The sequence below is a fragment of the Schistocerca serialis genome, chromosome 3 (genome assembly GCF_023864345.2).
Source record: "Schistocerca serialis cubense isolate TAMUIC-IGC-003099 chromosome 3, iqSchSeri2.2, whole genome shotgun sequence".
In the NCBI taxonomy this organism is placed as follows: Eukaryota; Metazoa; Arthropoda; class Insecta; order Orthoptera; family Acrididae; genus Schistocerca; species Schistocerca serialis.
This window is the reverse complement of record NC_064640.1, coordinates 533668469-533689277: the sequence shown is the minus strand read 5'-3', so window position 1 is coordinate 533689277 and position 20809 is coordinate 533668469. Positions and strand designations below refer to the sequence as shown.

Genomic DNA, 20809 nt, shown 5'->3' with positions numbered 1-20809 from the left:
CTTTGCCTCCAAGCGCTAACATCAAATCATCGACTGTAATACTGTAGACATCTGATGAAGTAACTTTGAATTTTATCCACAGTAATTGATAAGAAGTATTTTCTTATGAAAGTTTTGAAACTTCTTCAGAAGCAAATGTAATAGTCATAAGTAAAACATTAAGTATGGAATAAACTAATTTTAGCTTAAAAGGGAATTAATAAACTAGCAAAATCTTTTTTCAAGTACCTAACAAATAGTGGCTCTATAACACAAAGTAATACAAAAAATCAAAAAATGAGTTTGGCCAACTCTTTCTATCCCATAGAAGAATTGTGTTTTACATATTAGTGGCTTACTTAGTGTGGATTAAATATTTATGTGTGTCTATTACTGAACTACTAAATATACTTATATTACATAAACCCATCAATATGGAATTACATTTCAATATTAATGTTTTTGAATGCCACGCAAAACAAATCAGACTAGGGATATTTTGTACCCAGAACTTTTACGTTGGAAGCATACCACTAGAACAGACTGCAAATGATATTCTGAATATATACTTATGTTTCAGCTATTACAATAATCCACACTAACATCACATCTTATTACAGCACATCTGCTGCACTGTAATGTGACAATACATATACCAAGAGTATACTTATCACTATGCATGTCATTACAAGATCAGTGGTAAACATTAAACTCTATTCTTTTCCCATACTATTGCTATTTGTAATACCACTAATGGTTTTAGTATTACTCTATTTACCAATTGGAGACAGATGGCTTCTTGGTAACTACTGGATCGTCCTTAGCCACGAACATTGTGGTATCATTTGGGTGTGTGTCATAAGACAGTGAGGGTAATGGAGAATGACTTTGCTCCATATCTTCTTATGAGAGAGCATGATTCATGTAAAATGGTCATAGAGCAGCCAAAGCATGACCATATTTGCAAGAAAGATTCCACAAGGGCTCAAAATGACAGAAGCAATGTGTCCTCTGATGCCAGGCTGAGTTTTCATTCATGCCATCTGAAACAGTTCATGAGAAATATGAGTGGTGAATTTCAAAACATGTAGCAAATGAGTGAACATAAACTGCCAACAAGCCCTTGCGTTATCTGCAAGTGAGTAATAATGGCAACCAGAAAAGGCCTCCCCTTTCATGTTATGTAAGTAATATGCAAATAATGTTAGCTGTACTTGCTTAAACTGTCTTCAGTCGAAAATTATTTCTGATGCATTTTTTATAGAGATGTACTATGTATTTTACTTAAATTTTATCACGGCTCAAAGTTTCGAAGCACTTATGGAAATATCTGTGTGTGCAGAATGGTACAGATATGGTTCAGAACCGTATAGGTGTCCAGAAATAGATTGCACACTTCAATGAATCTGTGAGGGACTTGATGCACTGCATCAGTTCATTGCTAGTCAGGGCCAACTGATGGCAAGAAGACATTTGCAATTTCTGATTGCGGCATCTGGCCTTGAATGTGGCTATTTTATGCAAATTGAGAACCTTATATTTCATAACTGATAAATTAGCTTGTAGATAGCTTAGTGCCTTAAAGACTTTGCTGAAAGCATGGCATACTCAGCTAGCATCAATGACACTGCCATGATTAGATGCAATGAGATCCTGTGATTTGTCATTTTTGTGTCACTCACACAGTTAACACACGATATGAAAACAATGGCTCGTAATCCACACTTAATTATTTCCCATGGCTACAGAAGTGTTATTCATTCAACATGATATTGAGAACTAAGTGTCTTGACAGAAAAAGGATTGATGGGACTGGTAATAACTTAAGTCTCATTCTCGGTCTACGTTCAATGGGATACATCTAAGACATCATTATATAACTACCACATTTGCCATAGCAACTTTTACTACTTAATAAGGAAAGTAAGCAATGGTGGAAATATTAGCTGACAATAATTTCTACCAGATGCCATCGGAAACAAATTTGTCACTTTCTAACAAAATTGAGTAATAAGGTAGGGCATGTGTACTAGTTACTGCTGAATATTATATTTTCTAGCAAAAGGATATTTGCAATTTATGTTGGGTAAATGACTTGAGATCACCATTGTGAGCTACTGTTTTATCCTCAGTAAATTTTCATCATTATCATTGACTAAGAGTTACTTTTGAATAACAGCAAACAGAAAAACTGATTATAACATTGTTATGGAACAAATCCACTATGTAAAGAAATTTGTACTTATTTCAGACCATATCAAAGAATCTCGAGCAAAATATGCTGTAAATTCCACTTAACATCACTCCAAAAGGAACCAGTAGAATCTGCGGGGTCGGGCCAATACTCATAGGTCTGTAGACATTTCAGTAAGTAACTGAGACATAATTTGGAACAAAATGATATGTTATTGGTTGTGATGACACTACTAATGTACATTGTGGCAATTTATGCACACAAATGAGTAAACATTAGCTACAAAAATTAATAAAAGTGTGGTTTATGAGACAAACCCCAGGTAAAAAGTTTATGATACTTTAAAATACTTTAACAATACCAGCATACAAATTAGCTTTACTCACAGTGACTAATGAAAAATAATCTTCACAAAAATATCTTTTTTCCCATCTACCTTACAGGATATGACCAATAAGGTGACGTCTCGCGTAACATTTGTTGTAGATTTACCATTACAATCTTAACAAGAAATTGTACTGTTACAGAATTTCTTCTCTGAGGTACAACTCTCCACTATTGTATTCCATACAATACCTAAAGGGAAAGACATTTCATTTAAAAAAGTTACAAAATAAACTTTGGAAAGACCAAATAAAAAGCTTCCATAGCAGAAAATTTTCAATTGTAAGATATTTTTACCCAGAAGTTAAGTGGCAATATTCATGTTACATACGGAAAAGTTTAATGTAACAGGATAGATAGGAAATATAGTCACCAAACAGCAGCACAGAACACACATGTATAGATGTTAAGGAAATTTGTAAACTTTGGCAAGGCTTAGGAAATGGAGATTGTGTGGAAAAGTCAACTGTTAACTCCATGTGAGGGGAGACTTACCAAACAGGATAAGAAAGAAAGACTGATAGTTGGGGATTGTATTCGACTAAATTAAAAACCTAAGTGCTTGGAGATGGAAGATAGGGTAACAAGCAAAACAGAGAATAGGGACAAAACATTGTGCAAGAGTTAACAAGAGCAGACAACTAAGAGAATTGTATGTGGTTGGGGTGGTGGGGAGGGAAAAAATAAACAGGCCAGAAAATAGAAGGTGTAGAAAGCTAAAACATAGTGAAGAAAAAATACGAGTAGTTACTGACAAGAGGGAGGTGCTTACAGGGAGTGGAGGGTGGGGATGGGAGGCTGAGACTAAATAAATTAATGTAAATTAAGGACAGGTGGGTGGTGAGAATCAAGGACCTTCTGTAATGCGAGTTCCCAAATGCAGCACTCTGAGCTAACGACTGTCATGTAGAGCATGCTCTGTCTCATGATATTGTGTGTTGCCAGCATAAACCCTCTGTCTAAGTTCATTTATCTTGACTGTTACATTGGTGATAGTCATACCAATGTAAGAGGCTTAACAGTGTTAACATAACAGTTGGTACACTACATATGTCATATCAGAAGCACAGATACATACCAGTATTTTGATAGTACATTTTTTGCCAGTTGCAGAGGTAGTATAGGTGGTGGTAAGAGGGTGCAGGGGGCAAGTCTTACATTGGGGATGGTGACAGAGGTAGGGACCATAGTGTAAGAAAACATGTTCAGAAATAGCATGAGGCCTGAACAGGAGATTTCGGTGCTTAGAGGGAGTGGAGGGTGGGGATGGGAGGCTGATGAAAAGCTATTTTAGGTGTGATGGGAAAAATGTCAGGCAGAATGGACCCAATTTCAGGGCACGATTTTAGGAAGTTGTAGCATTGTAAAAGCTGCTGATTAATACATTCAAGACCAGGACGATACTGAAGGACAAAAGGTATACTCCTGGGTTGTTTTTTGCAGGGATGAGTGATACCAGGATTGGATGTGATGGCCCAGGAAATCTGCTTCTGAACTAGGATGGTAGGGTAACGATGTCCGGTTGAGGGCTGTGACTGTGAAGGGTCTGCATCTGAACAAATATGTATGCCTTTAATGCCAGGGTTGTGTGGGAGCAAACATTTGACCTGGAAAGGATGTAAGACTTTCCCTATACACCCTCCTTTGTAATCTTACTTAAAGAATGGGTCTTTTAAAAACTTTTATTCATGAATATGGAGGACCACATACACGAAAATTACAGGCATTTTTGCATCCTTTCACACAAATTTTACAGAGCTGGAGAAGAGCTTTGACCCTATGTTTGGCCAGTTAAGTAAATTAATTATTGTGACATCATTACTAACAATGCTAGATACATCTTGATACTTATATAAATAAATAAAAATTATGGAAACAACAAAGCTAGTGCACAATGAACTTAGTGATATCAAACTAGAAACAAATCATGTTTTCATAGCAAACCTTAGTGCCATGTATTGGATTGGGTAGTATGACAATTACTTAATTTCAAGCAACAACAGTTCCGTGTATTCGATTGGGTAGTATGGCAGTTATTTGATTTCAAGCAACAAAAGGTACCTTCTGCCCCTGCAGTTTCAAATTTTGTAGTAGAAAGAACACTAACAAAAGTTTCACTTCACAGCCATCATCATATATTTTAGACTTGAGCAACATGTTAGTGACCACTCATATCAGATTTCTGTTCTACTCTGACTACAATGAAGTTTCCTTCTTCACTGTTTCAGTAAGGGGTCCCCAATCGTTCCCAATTTTTATTAATGACATAGGCTCCAATGGACACACCTAACAGGTTGCAGATGGCACGACTTTGTCCACAAAAGGGGGGAATGTATTTCAAGCTATTCATCAAGTAAATGTCCTACTCAACTAGGCCAAGACCTGGTTCATCATGAAGAAGATGAAAATTAATGAAGACAAGATGCAGAGTCTGATATACAGACTAAGTGATACTGGAGCACTGGGTGCCAAAGCAGCTGTTAAGCTTCTGGGCTTTCTCTTTGACACCAAGTTAACCTGGCAACACCACATCACAACAGTACCTACTAGCAGTGTACTATGCAATGTTCCACAGCCACATTAGCTATGGGCTGTTACTGTGCGGCCATTCTGCAGACTGCAACAATGAGCTTTTGTTACTAAAGAAAGCAATGAGGATCGTTGTCTCAAGTAAAACAAAATGACCATTGCAAACAAATTTTTTCCAGAATCGGAACTCCAACTGTTTTCAGAAAATAAATTTTCAGTTTTGTTGTTCACACAAAGGCAAATCACGAGATGTACAGAAAGAGAAATGAAGTTCATCAACACAGCACTCACTGTAAAGACAGTATACACAGACCAAGTTGTCAATTAACTAGATGCAGAACAACTTCCCAGTGGTGGCCATAAAAGTATTTAATGCTCTACCTAAAGATATTCAGTCATTACCAATTGAACAATTTAGAACTTAAACTTAGTGTATGCACAAATAGTGACGTTTGTACAGTAAATAAAAATACTTCTCCACTGATAGAACAGTGTCTACCCGAGCTGCAACTCAGTGCCAATGAAAACAGCATCAACTCTGTCATTTTACTAAATAAACAACTTATTGTTGTAATTTGTATTGTAATCTAATTCTTAAATTTATTTTTTATAGTACCCACTTAAACATTGCAGTTTTAAATGCAGTATTTTGTTAATTTTATTGCAGTACTGGTAATGTTATTGTAAACTTGACTCTGTCTGTCAAGCCATGGCTGGTGAACGACACAGAACTGGTAACAAAGGTAATCATTTTCATCACCAATTCTGGACATGTCAGTATCAGAGAAATCAATGTACTGGACACAGTCATTATCATCAGCACTGCTGCTGCTCTCTTCCAATACTGGCCATTCGAGCTAAGGCTTTGCTTCATTGAATGTATGTTTTCTTGGCAAATATTTTGAGCTTCTGTCTTTTGCTGCAGTATCTCATTATTGGTTAACTGGATGTACTGGTAAAGACAGTTGATTATCTTTAATTTTTACCTCTTGACGTTTTCCTTGCACCAGTCTTATAATATGGGCAAACTTGCACAGAGTCTGTAATTTCTGGCTGCTGATTTTGCCCGATGTCCAATATTCTCCACATTTCCAACTGCCAGGCTCCTGCTAGTGAGTCATAGACAGTTATTGCTGAATTAGTGGAGGTCTGTCCATTGCATTTGATGACAAAAAAATCCAGGTAAGTAAATATGTTTGACCTGAAAGATTTAATATCGCTAACACTAAAGCTTTTCAGGATGGTGGAAACAATAAAAGCCAAAAATTATGTTAACCCTACAAGGCTGCAATGTCTTATATGGTAATTTTGGGTGAATTAGCAGGATTTTCTATGAAGTTGCTCATTATACTCATATGTTAACTGAACCAGTCCACCTAACCCCAGATTTTATTGGCTCAGTAACCTCACCTTTACCTTGCCAAAAATCTTCAAAATAGTGTGAAAATGGCTCCATGCACATCTTACATTTTATGGTGTTATCACAAAGTAATAAACAGAGAATTTAACTCGAAGAAACAGAATCGTGCATTATTGCTGTTTTAAATTTAGGAGAATTAATAGATGTGAAAAACAATTTCACATTTTTAAATACATCTGTGAATTTAGCTAACATACAGCAACCATATGAGTTAAAATGGTATTCCCAGTCAGATGGAACTTCCAACACAAGGAAGCAACTTTATGGTATGAAAAAATAAATTTCCCTCTTAAATTGTTAATTAATGTGATGGTCCAGTTAACCTGAGGTTCAGCTAACTGCAATCTCCCCTACCATATTCACCATTTTAATAATTCTGATAAGTGGCACAGTAAGTCACTGTATGAAGGATAGGTCATTAAATGACACATAATTTTCCACCAAAGAAATACTGATGTAGGCTGCAGAGTTGACATTTAATGGATCCCTAAAACACATTATAATTACAGTAATGTAATACTTGTCTGTCGAAAACGTATTGCATATAAGTAGTGTTTTTTACAGTCTGTGCTTCACTTTAAGAGAGGTACCAAGCAAAACAATGTAAATGCATAAAATAAAAACTTCTGATATTAATACAAGGTGTATTTGTTAAATTTGCATACTAAATGAGTTTTTTTCTCGAATACAGTACATTATTTATGTTGTAGTACTGATATTGTTTTCCCAACAATTTCAGAATTATTGTAAAATATCTTTGATTTCTCCTATCAGTAGGATTAAACTTTTACATTCATCATAGTAGTATTTATTAAAACGAGCTACTTCAGTTAAAAAAAATATCAGTACTGGTACATGAGAATTAATGCTATAGTAGTAACATAACTACATAACTTTAAATGCTCCAAGTGATATAAATCTTAGGAAATACAATAAGCATGTTATGTATCAAGGGTAAAAGAAGAGTAACAAATAGAATAGTACACATAAGGAAAGACTAGTGCACAGCAGGACTTCTTTGCCTCTGCAGGGGTAGCTTCTCTCCATCTTTTAAAAAAAGATTCAGTCCTGCCTAACACCTATTCTAATGAACATTTGGGAATGGTTTTGATTCTGTCCTGCAATTAACAGTTTCTACTATTTGATATGTTGGAATTATTTTGTCACTCGCTATCATCAATATTTTCCTTTAACCACATCTGTACTACTGTACTATTGAACTATTTAGATAGTTTTTGTATGGATAAAGTGGTATTTCGGTACTGGAAAACTACTGAAAATGAAGAAAAATAACATGCATTTATGTATAGAAATTCCATTGTCTAAATCATATCATACTCACAGAGTCACAATCAACACATTATTTATGGCTGTAGAATCTAAAGCACCGGTGAAAAAAAAAAAAAAAAAAAAATGAGGCAACTTTGTACCATTGATAAAGTTGTTTTAAAACCTAATTCAGATTGGGACGAATCTTGTTATGATGAAAATTAGTAATGCTAAGAGATTAATGTTGCTTTGTGTAAATGGATGAGAGGGCATGTGAAATAATGCCTGGAATCCATAAGAAATGGTGTTTACTTGAAATGTCACATAATGCTTCTCCAACAGAAACAGGTACTAGTAAACAACCTAAGAAAAGAAACATCTAAACAGTGCTGATGATGTGCTTATAGAACAAATTCTTGATGGAAGTTTGGAAGAAGATTGGGAAACAAAGAGAACAAATTAAGTGGGAGTGCACAGAGAATGAAGTGCCTCTATCACAATCAAGGAAAAGCGAAAGCCAATCAGCAAGCAGACTGGTGCGTTTGTAATTATACAGTATGAAAATGAATATTACCATCTTGTTAATGGAAGTTTTAGCAGCAAAGATGGTGCAACCACAAATATCATGACGCCATCTTTTCATAATTGGAACTTACCTTTAACTAAAGATATACTTTTTCACAAATGGGAGAATTTAATTGAAGGTGTAAACCTTTCAAAGCGTTTGAATGAAAGCAGTATTTTTTCAGTGCCATAGTTGGCCAATGGTGATGAATTTATGGAAAATATTTTCCTGGTGTAGTTACTGAGATTTGGACACACCTGAATACCTAATGAAACACTGGCCTCTTCTTTGATAGCAAAAAAACACTAAATTCTGTTCAATTTTTAAACCTTTTTACATCTTGAACGAAAAAAGGTGCACTACACTGCTTTTTTTATTATTTTTCCGTTTCAAACCAAAAACTTCACCAATGGTGGTTTACTATGGTCCTATAAGGTAGAAAAATAAATTTTGAAAAGAGTAACATTGCCCCAAACTACCATCCTGTCTTACAATAATGTTTATATTACGTGGAGCAAAGAAATCCAACACAGGGCCTACTTTACTCCAACTTGTAGAACATTACAAAATTTCAAAAATTAATCTGTCATGTCTTTCTACGTTACTAGATGGTTTTTACGTTGCTCTAGCATACACCTTCCTCAATTTCAAAAGCTATTTTACAAAACAACGATACAGTACATGAATTTGTTTGAAGAACTGTTCAAAAGTGGGGCAAAGTGATTCCACTTTACGGTAGTGAATAAAAGAACTGACGTGAAATATAATATGGAAAAATATACAGCAGGCATAGTATGTGGAGGAACAGAATTATTATTATTATACGTACACGCTGATCGTCATTACACATAAATGTTTTTCTTTCATTTCAGTTGTTGTTGTATCTTTCCATTGTGACCGCTACAATTTTCAGAATGGTTTCTATTAATGAAATTATGTTTTTACCCCTATCAGCAGTATTCATTTTTCTACTAGTTTATTAAAATTTATATTTGCAAATCGCTCACAAATTTGCACACTTTATGCTCAATATCGATTACTTTATGGCATGTAAAACAAAAAGTCCAACCAGGGGTCACTGTAGGAACTATTATGAAACTTAAATGGCAGCCATGACAGTGCCAGTTCTTCACTAAAGACGTCTTCAGTCTACCCCAATTCTCCTCAACCTTTCTTTAAACGTTACAAGCTGCATTACCTGTTGACCACAATACTCCGTTCATACAATCGAGCGGCACCACTGCCATATAATATACTTCAGTTTACAGGTGAAACGGAATTATGTTCTATGTACTACTTTTTTCATAAATTGAAAAATTTGAGTTCCTATTTCTGCAATGGCTCTAGCATATCTCAAGAGGCTCAGTATAAACAACCGTACTGTGCATCAAAAATATAAAGTTTACATAATTTGCAGTTTTCAGTACTGTACAAGTATGCAGAGCAATTAGATGAAATTACAACAGACGTGGAACAAAAACTACATGGATTCCCTCAGATTTTCGATACGGTACCAATATGAGGGCAAAATTATCATAATTCCCGTAGCTTAGGCCTAAACCAAATTTTTTTATCATAATGATGAAAGGAATAAGGATGTAGAATAGGTCATGAAAAATTGAGAAGAAAAATTTTAAAAAATCATTCATAGCTTTGAATTTTTGCAGTAACGTGTTTCACTGAAAGTAATTTACTTACATAATTTCTAAGCAATAAATTTAAGCCTTTCTTTTTGGATTACAACTCTCAGTGAGCAGTGCTTCGTAACTTGTTGTTGATTTCATTCTGTGCCTGGAATAATTTAAATTGCATGTGCTGTTATTAGGGAATAAATACAAAAAAAAAATATTGTGAGAAGTGGTTTCCCAGTCACTTTGCAAAAGTTTGCATTTGCATCGTACTGTTTGAATAATGGTACTGTTCAACTAAATACGTTTCATTAAATCTAGCATGAACAGAAAATATTTAAAAGGTACTTACGTAAATCGTAATAATAAATTATAGAGATAAAAACAGTGTAGACATGAATAGCGATTATTTTTCCCATGTGAGTACAAGACTGATTAAATGCCGATTATATTGAAGCGCGGGCAATAACGGCAACAGCATCCAGAAATTGCGCCGAATTTATCCCCTTCCAGAGAAATTATTGTTTAACGTCGTAGCCAACGAGTTAACATTTAAATACATACAACAAACAGTAGAGACAACATGCAAAGTACAATATTCATATTGCATATTTACTTTTGTTGTTTGGTTTCTAAGCACTATGTCAGACTGTAAAAGCAATGATTAGTGAAATATGCCTTTAGTTCAGCCTTAAAACTACTAAGTTTACTTACTGATTTAATGTGGTTATGCAGATTATTGTAAATTTTATCCCAATATGTAGAATGCCTTTTTGGCACAATGACTTTCTCGCCTGTTTCATATGAAGTTCAGATTTTTGTCTTATATTGTATGCATGTACATCTTCAGTTTTAATAAGACATGTGGTTGTCTATGTGTATAATGTTTTATGGAAACTGACGTTCCATAGATAAAAATGTAAGGAAGTGGAAGATTTGAAAATTTTTTGAATATGAGTCTGCATGACTTCCTACTGTTTATCCCTTCAATAATTCTTAATATTCTCCTTTGCTTCCTGAAAAGTTTAATATTTGTTGGTGCATTGGCCCAGAAGATTACGCCATATTTAATTACAGAATGCTTGTAGGAGAAGTATACATTTAACAGGCTGGTGTTGCTGCAACTACTTTTTGAGACCCTTATCATCTAGCAGGTTTTGCTCAGTTTTCCCTCCCACTTAGTGTTGTTCTGGAGCCAAAGTCCTGGCAATTTTGTGCTGTTAACACTTTTATGAGGTCTGTCCCTTAGTTCTATTTGTATGTTTGGGTGGTGCCTTCCTTTTAGAGTTTAGAAGTTCAGTGCTACTGTCTTGTATTTGTTTATAATTAGCTTGTTATAGCTGAATCACTGTTCTATACTGTTGATTGGATAGCAGTGTCTTTTGGTTCTCCTTCTGTTTTCCCACTAATAAGGAAGCTTGCATCATCTGCAAATTGGAGGGTAGTTTGGCAATACCTGTTGTATATGAGATAATTGACATAGAGGGAAACAGAACGGGTCCTTAATACTGATCCTTGAGAAACGCCGTATTTCACATTTCGATATCCTGAATAGAAGTAGGTGATTTTGTTATGGTCAGTATATTGCACTTCAACCACCTGTTCGCAGCCACATATATATGTCCTGAGCCACTCATTGGATATACCTCTAATTCCTAATTGGTCAAGCTTCTGCAGTAAGGCACTATCGTCAATGATGGCGAGAACTGCGGATATATCAAGACTATGTCTGTCACAAACTACTCACATTCAGTTTACCATAGATTTTATAAAGAAATTCAAATGTTGCACTCTTAGTGGAATAAAAAAATTTTTCAATGGCTCTGAGCACTATGGAACTCAACATCTGGGGTCATCAGTCCCCTAGAACTCAGAACTACTTAAACCTAGCTTTCCTAAGGACATCACACACATCCATGCCCGAGGCAGGATTCGAACCTGTGACCATAGCAGTCGCACGATTCTGGACTGAAGCGCCTAGAACCGTTTGGCCACCAATCTCCTATTAAAAAAAAATTTCTAAAACTTTTGAAAATACAGGCAGTAGGGCTATTGACCTATAATTTGAAACGTCTTCTGGATTTCCTTTTTTGAGCAGTGGTTTCAGTTTTGCTGTTTTTAAGCATGAAGGGAAGTTTCTTGATGCCAGTGAGCTGTTGCACAAGTGTGTCAAGGGATCGGCTAAGGCAAGACAGCATTTTTTAATAATCACATCTGGTACGCCATCAATTCCACATGAGTACCCTGTTTTCAAGGTTTTTATAGCTGATAAAATTTCTTCTGTGTTTGAAGGTGAAAGGAACAATGATGTAGACACATTTCTTGTGCTATTGGATGATGGAAGTGCTGTTTTATTATGTTCTTCGATTCCACTCACCAACTCTTCACTTATGTTTGCAAAATATTTGTTGAAAGCCTCTGCAATTTTTGTCGGGCAAGAGATCATTTTTCCTTCACAACGTAAGGTTATATTTTTATATTGTTTAGTTTCACTTGCTGTTTGATTCTTTGTAACTACCCATATAGCTGTGGATTTGTGTTCGGAATTTTCAATCTATTTGTCATTTGCCATTGTTTTAGCAATCCTTCCGACATTTTTGAGGATCTTCTTGTAATTCTTCAGGTATAAAAGAAATTCATGAGGCATGTACTGTGTCTTTGCTATACTGTGTAATTTTCTCTTCTTTGCACAAGAGATTCTAATACTTGTAATTCGTTTGTTCTATTTGAAGTTAAATTGACTTTTTTGTTTCAACTCATATGATAATTATGGGAGCATACGACAAGTTGAACGCTTGTACAATGTACCACAGTAAATTGTAGGATACTGGCCAAACACACGACAATTCCCTTGTATTGCTTGTCACAGCGAAATGACATGACTATAAATAATTCCCAGAGATAACATTTAAACTGCAGTCAGCAATAACAGAGCCAACCAGACCTAAGGCAACAATAACTACTGTAACTTTCCATCGTGTCAGGCCATTCTTTAGTGTGTTCACGCTTTCAGTCCGATTACTAATCGTGAGTTCTTGTATGGGTATTACAGCTCAAAACTAGCATTGAAGTGTAGGATTGAAGTGTCGTTTAACAAAATATGTGACTCCAGAAGTGAGGAAATGGAAAGTTTCCTGTGCATGTGAGAAAAAAAGGAAAAAATTAAGGGCAAAATCTCAACAATACCACTACACAGAAAACAGAAGTACTAAAAAGAACGGGAACAAAATGTAGAATACGTGACCTATTAAATATGATGTTATTCGTGCGGAGTGTGTGATGTGGGGCTCTGTTTTTACAGCAGAACTATTTGTGGTGAAATGCCATGCAAAAGGTGCTCAGCACCAAATACTTAAGAAGGGTCTAGGGTTTGGACATACTCAGAGAACTTTGTTTGAGTACAGCAATTCAACAACTATTGACTGCACTAAAGAAAAATAAAGATGGACTGAAATACAGCAGTGTTCTGTTCACGCCAGATGTCAGTATGGAAGGAGATGTTGGAGGGAAGCAGTGTTGAATCTATGTGGCACAGTTGTTGGAGGGTCATGTATTTTCAGAACAGATATTTTACCTTGATCTTATTACTGGATGAATTACTATAATGAAATTTTACAACAACAGGTATTATTATGCACAAATGGCTACTAAAGTAAATATTGTTTCTAGCACATTCCGCTATGAAGATGACTGGAAGAGACAATCATCAGCTGAGTGGTTTGGAGGGATGGTAAAATTGCCATAAATAAATGTTTTGATAATAGAGGGATATACCTAGTATCAACTACATTTGGTTTCAAACCTGAAAATAAATTTACATGATGGTGTGAAAGAGAGAAATAAAATACGTGGAAATAGACTGACCATGTGCTGTATCTCAATAGAACACTAATATGGGAGGTGTCGATATGTTAGGTCAAGTAAAAAGTTAATATTTGATTAGAAGCAAAACAGAGGAGTGGACAATTAGAACATTTTTTCGTATCTTCAATTTCTGTCTGTCTACGTCCTAGCTGAAATACAGAATGGATGTCTTACATGTCATCAGTGGGCTACAAAAGAAAGGTGTTCTGGACTACTGCTACGTTATAGTGCATGTGGTAGAGCATCTACTGTGCACAAAAACTGAGCCTCAGTTGGGAGAGGTCCAGTTGAAGAGACTGTTGAAATGGAAGCACAAAAATAGAGGAATGTGGTACCAATGCCACATACAGCTGCAAAAAACGGTTTTTCAAAGCATAGACCTGAAGATATGTCGAAAAAGCACAAAAACATATCACAGTGCCAACTCCCAAGCTTAAACTCATTGACATTTGTGATGTGTGTCATGTAAAGTGTACCCTTGCCTTAACAATGACAGAAATTACTTCAGAAGATTTCACACACAAGCTTAATTTTTGAGCATATTTATAACAATTGTATAGCTTAAGATCCAATGTATCATATGCAGTACTCCCTGTTAGGCCCTTCCAGACACAATGAAAATAATTTTGAACATTCTATGTAATTTCTTATGACTATAAGGCATGAAAAAAGAGCAAGTTTTGTTTTCATGTCAGTGTGTGTATTCCTGTGGACCTGAAGAGTATATAGACTAGATCCCCCAAGAGCTCTCGAAAAACTTGACGAAGCTGAGAATTACTTGAAGACTCATCATTTAAGGTTACCTACTGAACACAGGATAAACATTCAGCCAACATTCGATCCAAGCCTCATCGCTAAGGATCAAAATTCCAGCAAATAGCATAAGAAGTGCAACATGTTACAGTGGAAAATGTGTTTAAAGAAGAAGACAATACTGAACGCACAGAGAGTAATAGCACAATAGAATAACTTGAAGCAAAATTTTGCGGAAGCTATGTTAAAGAAAAACTACAATTGTTTTTTTATGATTAACAGTGTTTACGCAAGTGTGCACAGACATGATGAGGGATTGTAGCATTGGGAACGTACATCATTTCTGAGAAGTATGTTGAAAGCAGGAAGTCACGATTTCCAGAAAGGGAACACGTGGTGTCTCGTTAGGCCCATCAGGAAGAATGCATTCGGTGTTATTCTGGGCTATTTTCGTAAACAGGTACAGTTAGGGCAAGAATTTCCATGCAGGCAAGCAGAGACATCATGAAAGCTCCTACAAAAGCGACAGTTAAATATTGCTGCAGCACTTTACGAATTGCAGGAAGGGACTGATAAGTAATGGACGGTCTGTCCCGTTACATTTCTCTCAGTGCTGAACCCGCAGCTGTGCATCATAGCGCCAGCAACGGTATCTAGGTGAACACGTATTTCGACAGGTATTTCTCAGGTGTCATATATCAAAGGGATGCTGCCATCTCATCCTTCTGGGACGCGAACTGACACCTGCGCATGATTCAGCAGCTGACGGCCGCGTATTCGCCTCACGGGGGCCGCTGTTGCATTCCGACTCCTGGGGGCGTTTGCGGTAGCGTTCTGTGAGTCCGGTGGACAGGGGACAGCGGTCAATTTGTGCTTTGCGATCGAAAGATTTTTAACTGTGTCTAATTACGTGTAATGTGTGTTTCAATACGGTATCCCTTGCGCAATCGGGGAAAAAAAAATTCGATATATATAATTATTTCTTACAAGACCTGCATCTACCCAAACAGTAGAGCATGATGGGCAAGTGAAATCCAAACCCCACAAACTGATTTTTATATACAAAAACAATATGCCCTTGATTTTCCCTTCATGAGATCCTTCCTCTCCACAGGTGGGGAGGTGGAGAGGGGAGGGGAAGAGGGGGTGGGGATGGTGTGGCAGGGGTGGTGATCGATTTCCTGAAAAATTCTTTAAATAAATATATAAACTATGTTCCATACACTGCCTTGAATCCCCTAAGTAGTTTATACAGGGTGTTACAAAAAGGTACGGCCAAACTTTCAGGAAACATTCCCCACACACAAAGAAAAAAAATATGTTATGTGAATATGTGTCCAGAAACGCTTACTTTCCATGTTAGAGCTCATTTTATTACTTCTCTTCAAATCACATTAATCAGGGAATGGAAACACACAGCTACAGAACGTATCAGTGTGACTTCAAACACTTTGTTACAGGAAATGTTCAAAATGTCCTCTGTCGCATTGAATCCCTGATGCAGCCCTGGAGAATGGCGTATTGTATCACAGCCGTCCACAATGCGAGCACGAAGAGTCTCTACAGTTGGTACTGGGGTTGCGTAGACAAGAGCTTTGAAATGCCCCCATAAATGAAAGTCAAGAGGGTTGAGGTCAGGAGAGCATGGAGGCCATGGAACTGGATCTACCAATCCATCGGTTACCAAATCTGTTGTTGAGAAGCGTACGAACACTTCGACTGAAATTTGCAGGAGCTCAATCGTGCATGAACCACATGTTGTGTCGTAGTTGTAAAGGCACATGTCCTAGCAGCACAGTTAGAGTATCCCGTATGAAATCATGATAACTTGCTCCATTGAGCGTAGGTGGAAGAACATGGGGCCCAATCCAGACATAACCAACAATGCCTGCCCAAACGTTCACAGAAAATGTGTTGATGACGTGATTGCACAATTGTGTGCAGATTCTCATCAGCACACACATGTTGACTGTGAAAATTTACAATTTGATCACCGTGAATCGAGGAAGTATAGTACATACTGACAAAACTAAAATGAGCTCTAACATGGCAATTAAGTGTTTCCGGACACATGTCCACATAACATCTTTTTGTTATTTGTGTGTGAGGAATGTTTCCTGAAAGTTTGGCCGTACCTTTTTGTAACACCCTGTATAAACAATATTCCATACTCAGCAATCAATTTCCCGACATATTCCTTAACTAAATAAATAAAATATGTCACATACACTGCCATAAATAACTAAACAATATTCTTTACACTGTCTAAATTGTTTAAACAATATTTCATACACTACAATCGAATTCCCTCCAAATGACCGATCACGCCAGGGTGGGTGGGGAGGGGTTTACACAAGTGGGAGAGGTTACTTAATTTATGAAATTAATTAAGTAGTCAATCAAATTGATAAGTGTGAGAGGGGCTATTCCAATAACTCAGATCTGGAAGTGTACCTGTAGCAGCGAGTGGGGAGGTTTCCTCAGGGTGTGGGCGGGTGAGGAGATGGGGGAGCGATAGGTTAAGAACATGTCACACAAAATGAACGATCTTTTTAGCAGAACAATAGGTTAAGGATCTATCAATCAAAGGAGAACAAGAGGTTTGCCCCTGAGTGCATACCTGTCCCTGATGTAGGCATCCGAAGTAACAAAATGCACCAGAACATAGCTTGTCCCACTACTTCTGTGTAGTTGATATTCAGAAATACATATATTATGTGTCCAATAACCAATTGAGGGAATATTATATCTAAAAATCGACTCAATCCTTTCATCTGATGACTCACATAATTCCTGTGAGAACCGTTGGATGAGTTACCAAAATATACTTTTCACACACTGGATGAGGTTGTTCTTACTTCACTCCCCACTGGCAATGGAAAATCTGGTTATATGCAGATGTTCTGAGCAGACCATCATTGCTACCGAGAAAATGTAGCTACGAATCATAATGTCAATGTGCTCCATGGACACATCATATTTCGACGTAAAGAATGTCCTTAAACAGAGTCTTCAGGGCACATCTGGTATGCATTTGTTAATACCAAACACGATAGTAGGTGTAATTTATAAGGTCAAATAACTACATACTGGAAAAGCTTCCTAATCTGAACGCAGAACCTCGATATCGTATGCACAGGCACAATGTTTATAACTGAGACTCTGCTCCTGAACGAAAGATACTTACTAGTATTGGACATCACAGTCATGAATTTTATGTGTGCTGAATTACAGTTGGATCGTTGAGGGGAAAATTCGCATCCCTTCGCAACCCTCCTTATTAATGAAAATTCAGTGAGTGGAAAGCTCATCGTGCAGGGTCCGCTGAGTGAGAGATGTTGGGAATGTGAAATCCAGGGTTCTCTTAAATTAGCAGCCTTAAAGAATAATTGTAGAAATACTATAACTGGAGACATATCTCACATTAAATTCATAAAGATGGAAATATTCTGCTGTGTCTACCAATGCTGAATATACAAAACAGGTAGGAATCTAAATTTTTAACGTGGACATATTTCTCACGGTGTTCTGTCTATCTACAGCCGAAAGCCACATGCGTTAACAGCAGAGATATGTTGCGGAAAACTTAGGACAAAATGTGTATACCTATATAGGTGAGTCGGGTTTCGAAGCAGCCACAAGAAAGATCTTGCTAATAAGGGAAACTTCCTATCGCATCCCCCTCTGTTTTAGTGGTAAGAGGGCGCAGTGGACAGCCCGTCAGAAACTGAACACAGATCAAGCATGAAAACATGTAGGTGTACTGGACTGTGAAAATAAAAGCAAAATAAAAGGAGTGAAGAGTCCAAGGATAAGAAACATGGAGCAGCCAAAATTAGTAACGCCGTCGTGGTTAAGTGGTCACGGTATTGGATTGCCAAACGAGCCAGTCGTGTTTCAACCTCCGTCGTAGGATTTGTGCGTGTGTCGTGGTGTAACGTCCGTTTGCAACAGCGAGGTGTAAGGTAAGGGATATTTAATGACAGTTGATTCTGCACAACTACTCTATTAGCAGCCGAAAGAAAGTGGCCTTCGAGTGGGAACCGCAAACGTTTGATGACAAAGCACGCCATCAGTGGCATTACGTGTATCGTATGGTAAGGATCTCTTCTCGACGCAAGTAATTTGTACGCCAGGTGAGCGAGTGAAGTATGCCTCCTTACCTGATGTATGTGTTCGTATCTATGCGAATGTGATCACTCCCAAGGAAATGATGAAAACATAATACAGTGGAACCTCGTGTAGTGAGCACAATTCATTCCAGAATCTTGGTCGTAGTGCGAAACACTCGTTAAGCGAAACAATTCATCCCATACAGGTTAGTGTACAATGCGATAATGCGTTCCATACAGAAAGTACTAAAATGCTTATCTTATGCCATTTATTAAAAAAAATATACATACAGTTTTATGTATTTTATTATTCAAGATCCATAACTAATACTTTTTTACTAGGAAACTATCTATAGTCATTTGTTTCTGCTGACCCTTCAACACCTGGCGAAAATGCGACACAGCATTACCGGCAGCTAAATTTCTAGCGTTCGTATACACTGTCTTATTAGGGTGATGTTTTGCGATGTATGATGCTACCTTTGCCTATGCTTTCAGCATTTCTCTTATTGTGCCAGAAGATTGCTGCTTTGCTGTTACCTCCTCAATCTCCCCTGAAGAACCTCTCTCCACAACTTCCTGGTACAAAACACAACTGCAACTCCACTAGCTCTTCGGTGGTCATTTCTTGACTGTGATCTTCCACATGCTCATCAATATCATTGTTATCCAATGCTCTTGGCCAAAGACACGATCTCGTTTACTACAGGCTCAACAGGTACTGACTCAAATGCGTCAGAGTCACATTCGACGACGCACTCCGACCAAAGCTTCTTCGAAGCAGAAGTGAGAGTTCTCTCGGTAGCCCCTTCCCATGCCTTTTCGATCATCTTCACGCAGGCAACGATGTTGAAGCGCTGTTCCCAAAACTTTCTGGGAGTGAGACTGGTAGCTTCGGTCAGCTCAAGGCAATACTCGAAGAGTGCCTTAGTGTAGAGCTTCTTCAAGTTAGAATTAATCTGCTGGCCCATAGGCTGGAGTGACGGACTGGTGTTGGGAGGCAGAAACTTGATCTTCAAGAACTGAAGTTCTTCAAGGATGTGGTCTTGTAAACCTGGAAAATAGGAAGGAATGTTGTCTGTAACAGGCAAGACACGGAATGGCAGGTTCATCTCAAGCAAATATTTTTTCAACGAAGGGCCAAATACTTCATTGAAACAGTCACAACGAAGATCACGGGACATTATAAATGTTTGTACTACGCTTATCGCATATCTGACCGCTACAGCTCTTGGATCGTTAGGAAAGTTTTGAATGTACTGAGAAAAAAAAAGTATGATAATAGCTCTGCCCTCGCCAAATGAAAATACTTTTAAGCGCGTTGAACAAGATTTCTGGCGGAAATGGAATACACCAAACTGTATGGATAGTATGGATGGCAAACATGTGCTCATAAAAGAACCAAAAAACAGCAGATGTCTTTTTTTTTCAATTAAAAAAATTACTTTTCCATCGTTCTCCTTGCAATAGTGTACGTCAATTACAAATTCATTGTTGTAGATATGGACTCTAATGGCAAAGAACGTGACAGCCGTATTTTCCAAAAATTCGAGATGGGGAAAAAGATTGCCAAGAACAACTTTAATTTCCCTGTATCTAAATGCCTTCCAAACAGTGATATTTTTATGGAGCACTTCATACCAGGTGATGAAGCATTTGCACTGAGTAATTAAATGATGAAGCCATACCCTCGAAGAGTTGCACGACTAGATCGGGATGAAGAAATTTTTAAATATCGTTTGTGCCGTGCTCTTCGAGTAGCAGAATACGTCTTTGGGTTGTCGTCTCAAGTATTTAGAGTGTTTTATACAACAGCTGCAGTTTTACCAGAATCAGTTGATGACCTGATTATAACAGCTTGTTGCCTACATAATATTCCGCGGGATGCTTGTCTTAAAGGTCAACCAACTCCCTTCTATCGATTGAAACACCGACTCAGTCAACAAGTCTATTTGAATTGGCATATAACGGAGGTTTTTCAAACAATGTCGGATTTGAGACGAGAGATAAGTTTAAACAGTACACTGGGCAGAGTATCATGGTAAGATAATGGTACAAATAACCGTAATTGACATTCGCTGAACTTTTCTAGTTAATTTGAATACTAGCTAC

General features: G+C 37.2%; 1 protein-coding gene across 1 annotated transcript; it reads left to right on the top strand.

Annotated features, from left to right (window-relative positions):
• The first annotated feature begins 19972 nt into the window (after positions 1–19972).
• LOC126471000 (uncharacterized) lies at positions 19973–20370 on the top strand. Its single transcript, XM_050099052.1, has 2 exons — positions 19973–20114; positions 20168–20370. Exons 1-2 carry the CDS (start codon positions 19973–19975, stop codon positions 20368–20370), a joined length of 345 nt encoding a protein of 114 aa, XP_049955009.1.
• The last annotated feature ends 439 nt before the right edge of the window (positions 20371–20809 follow it).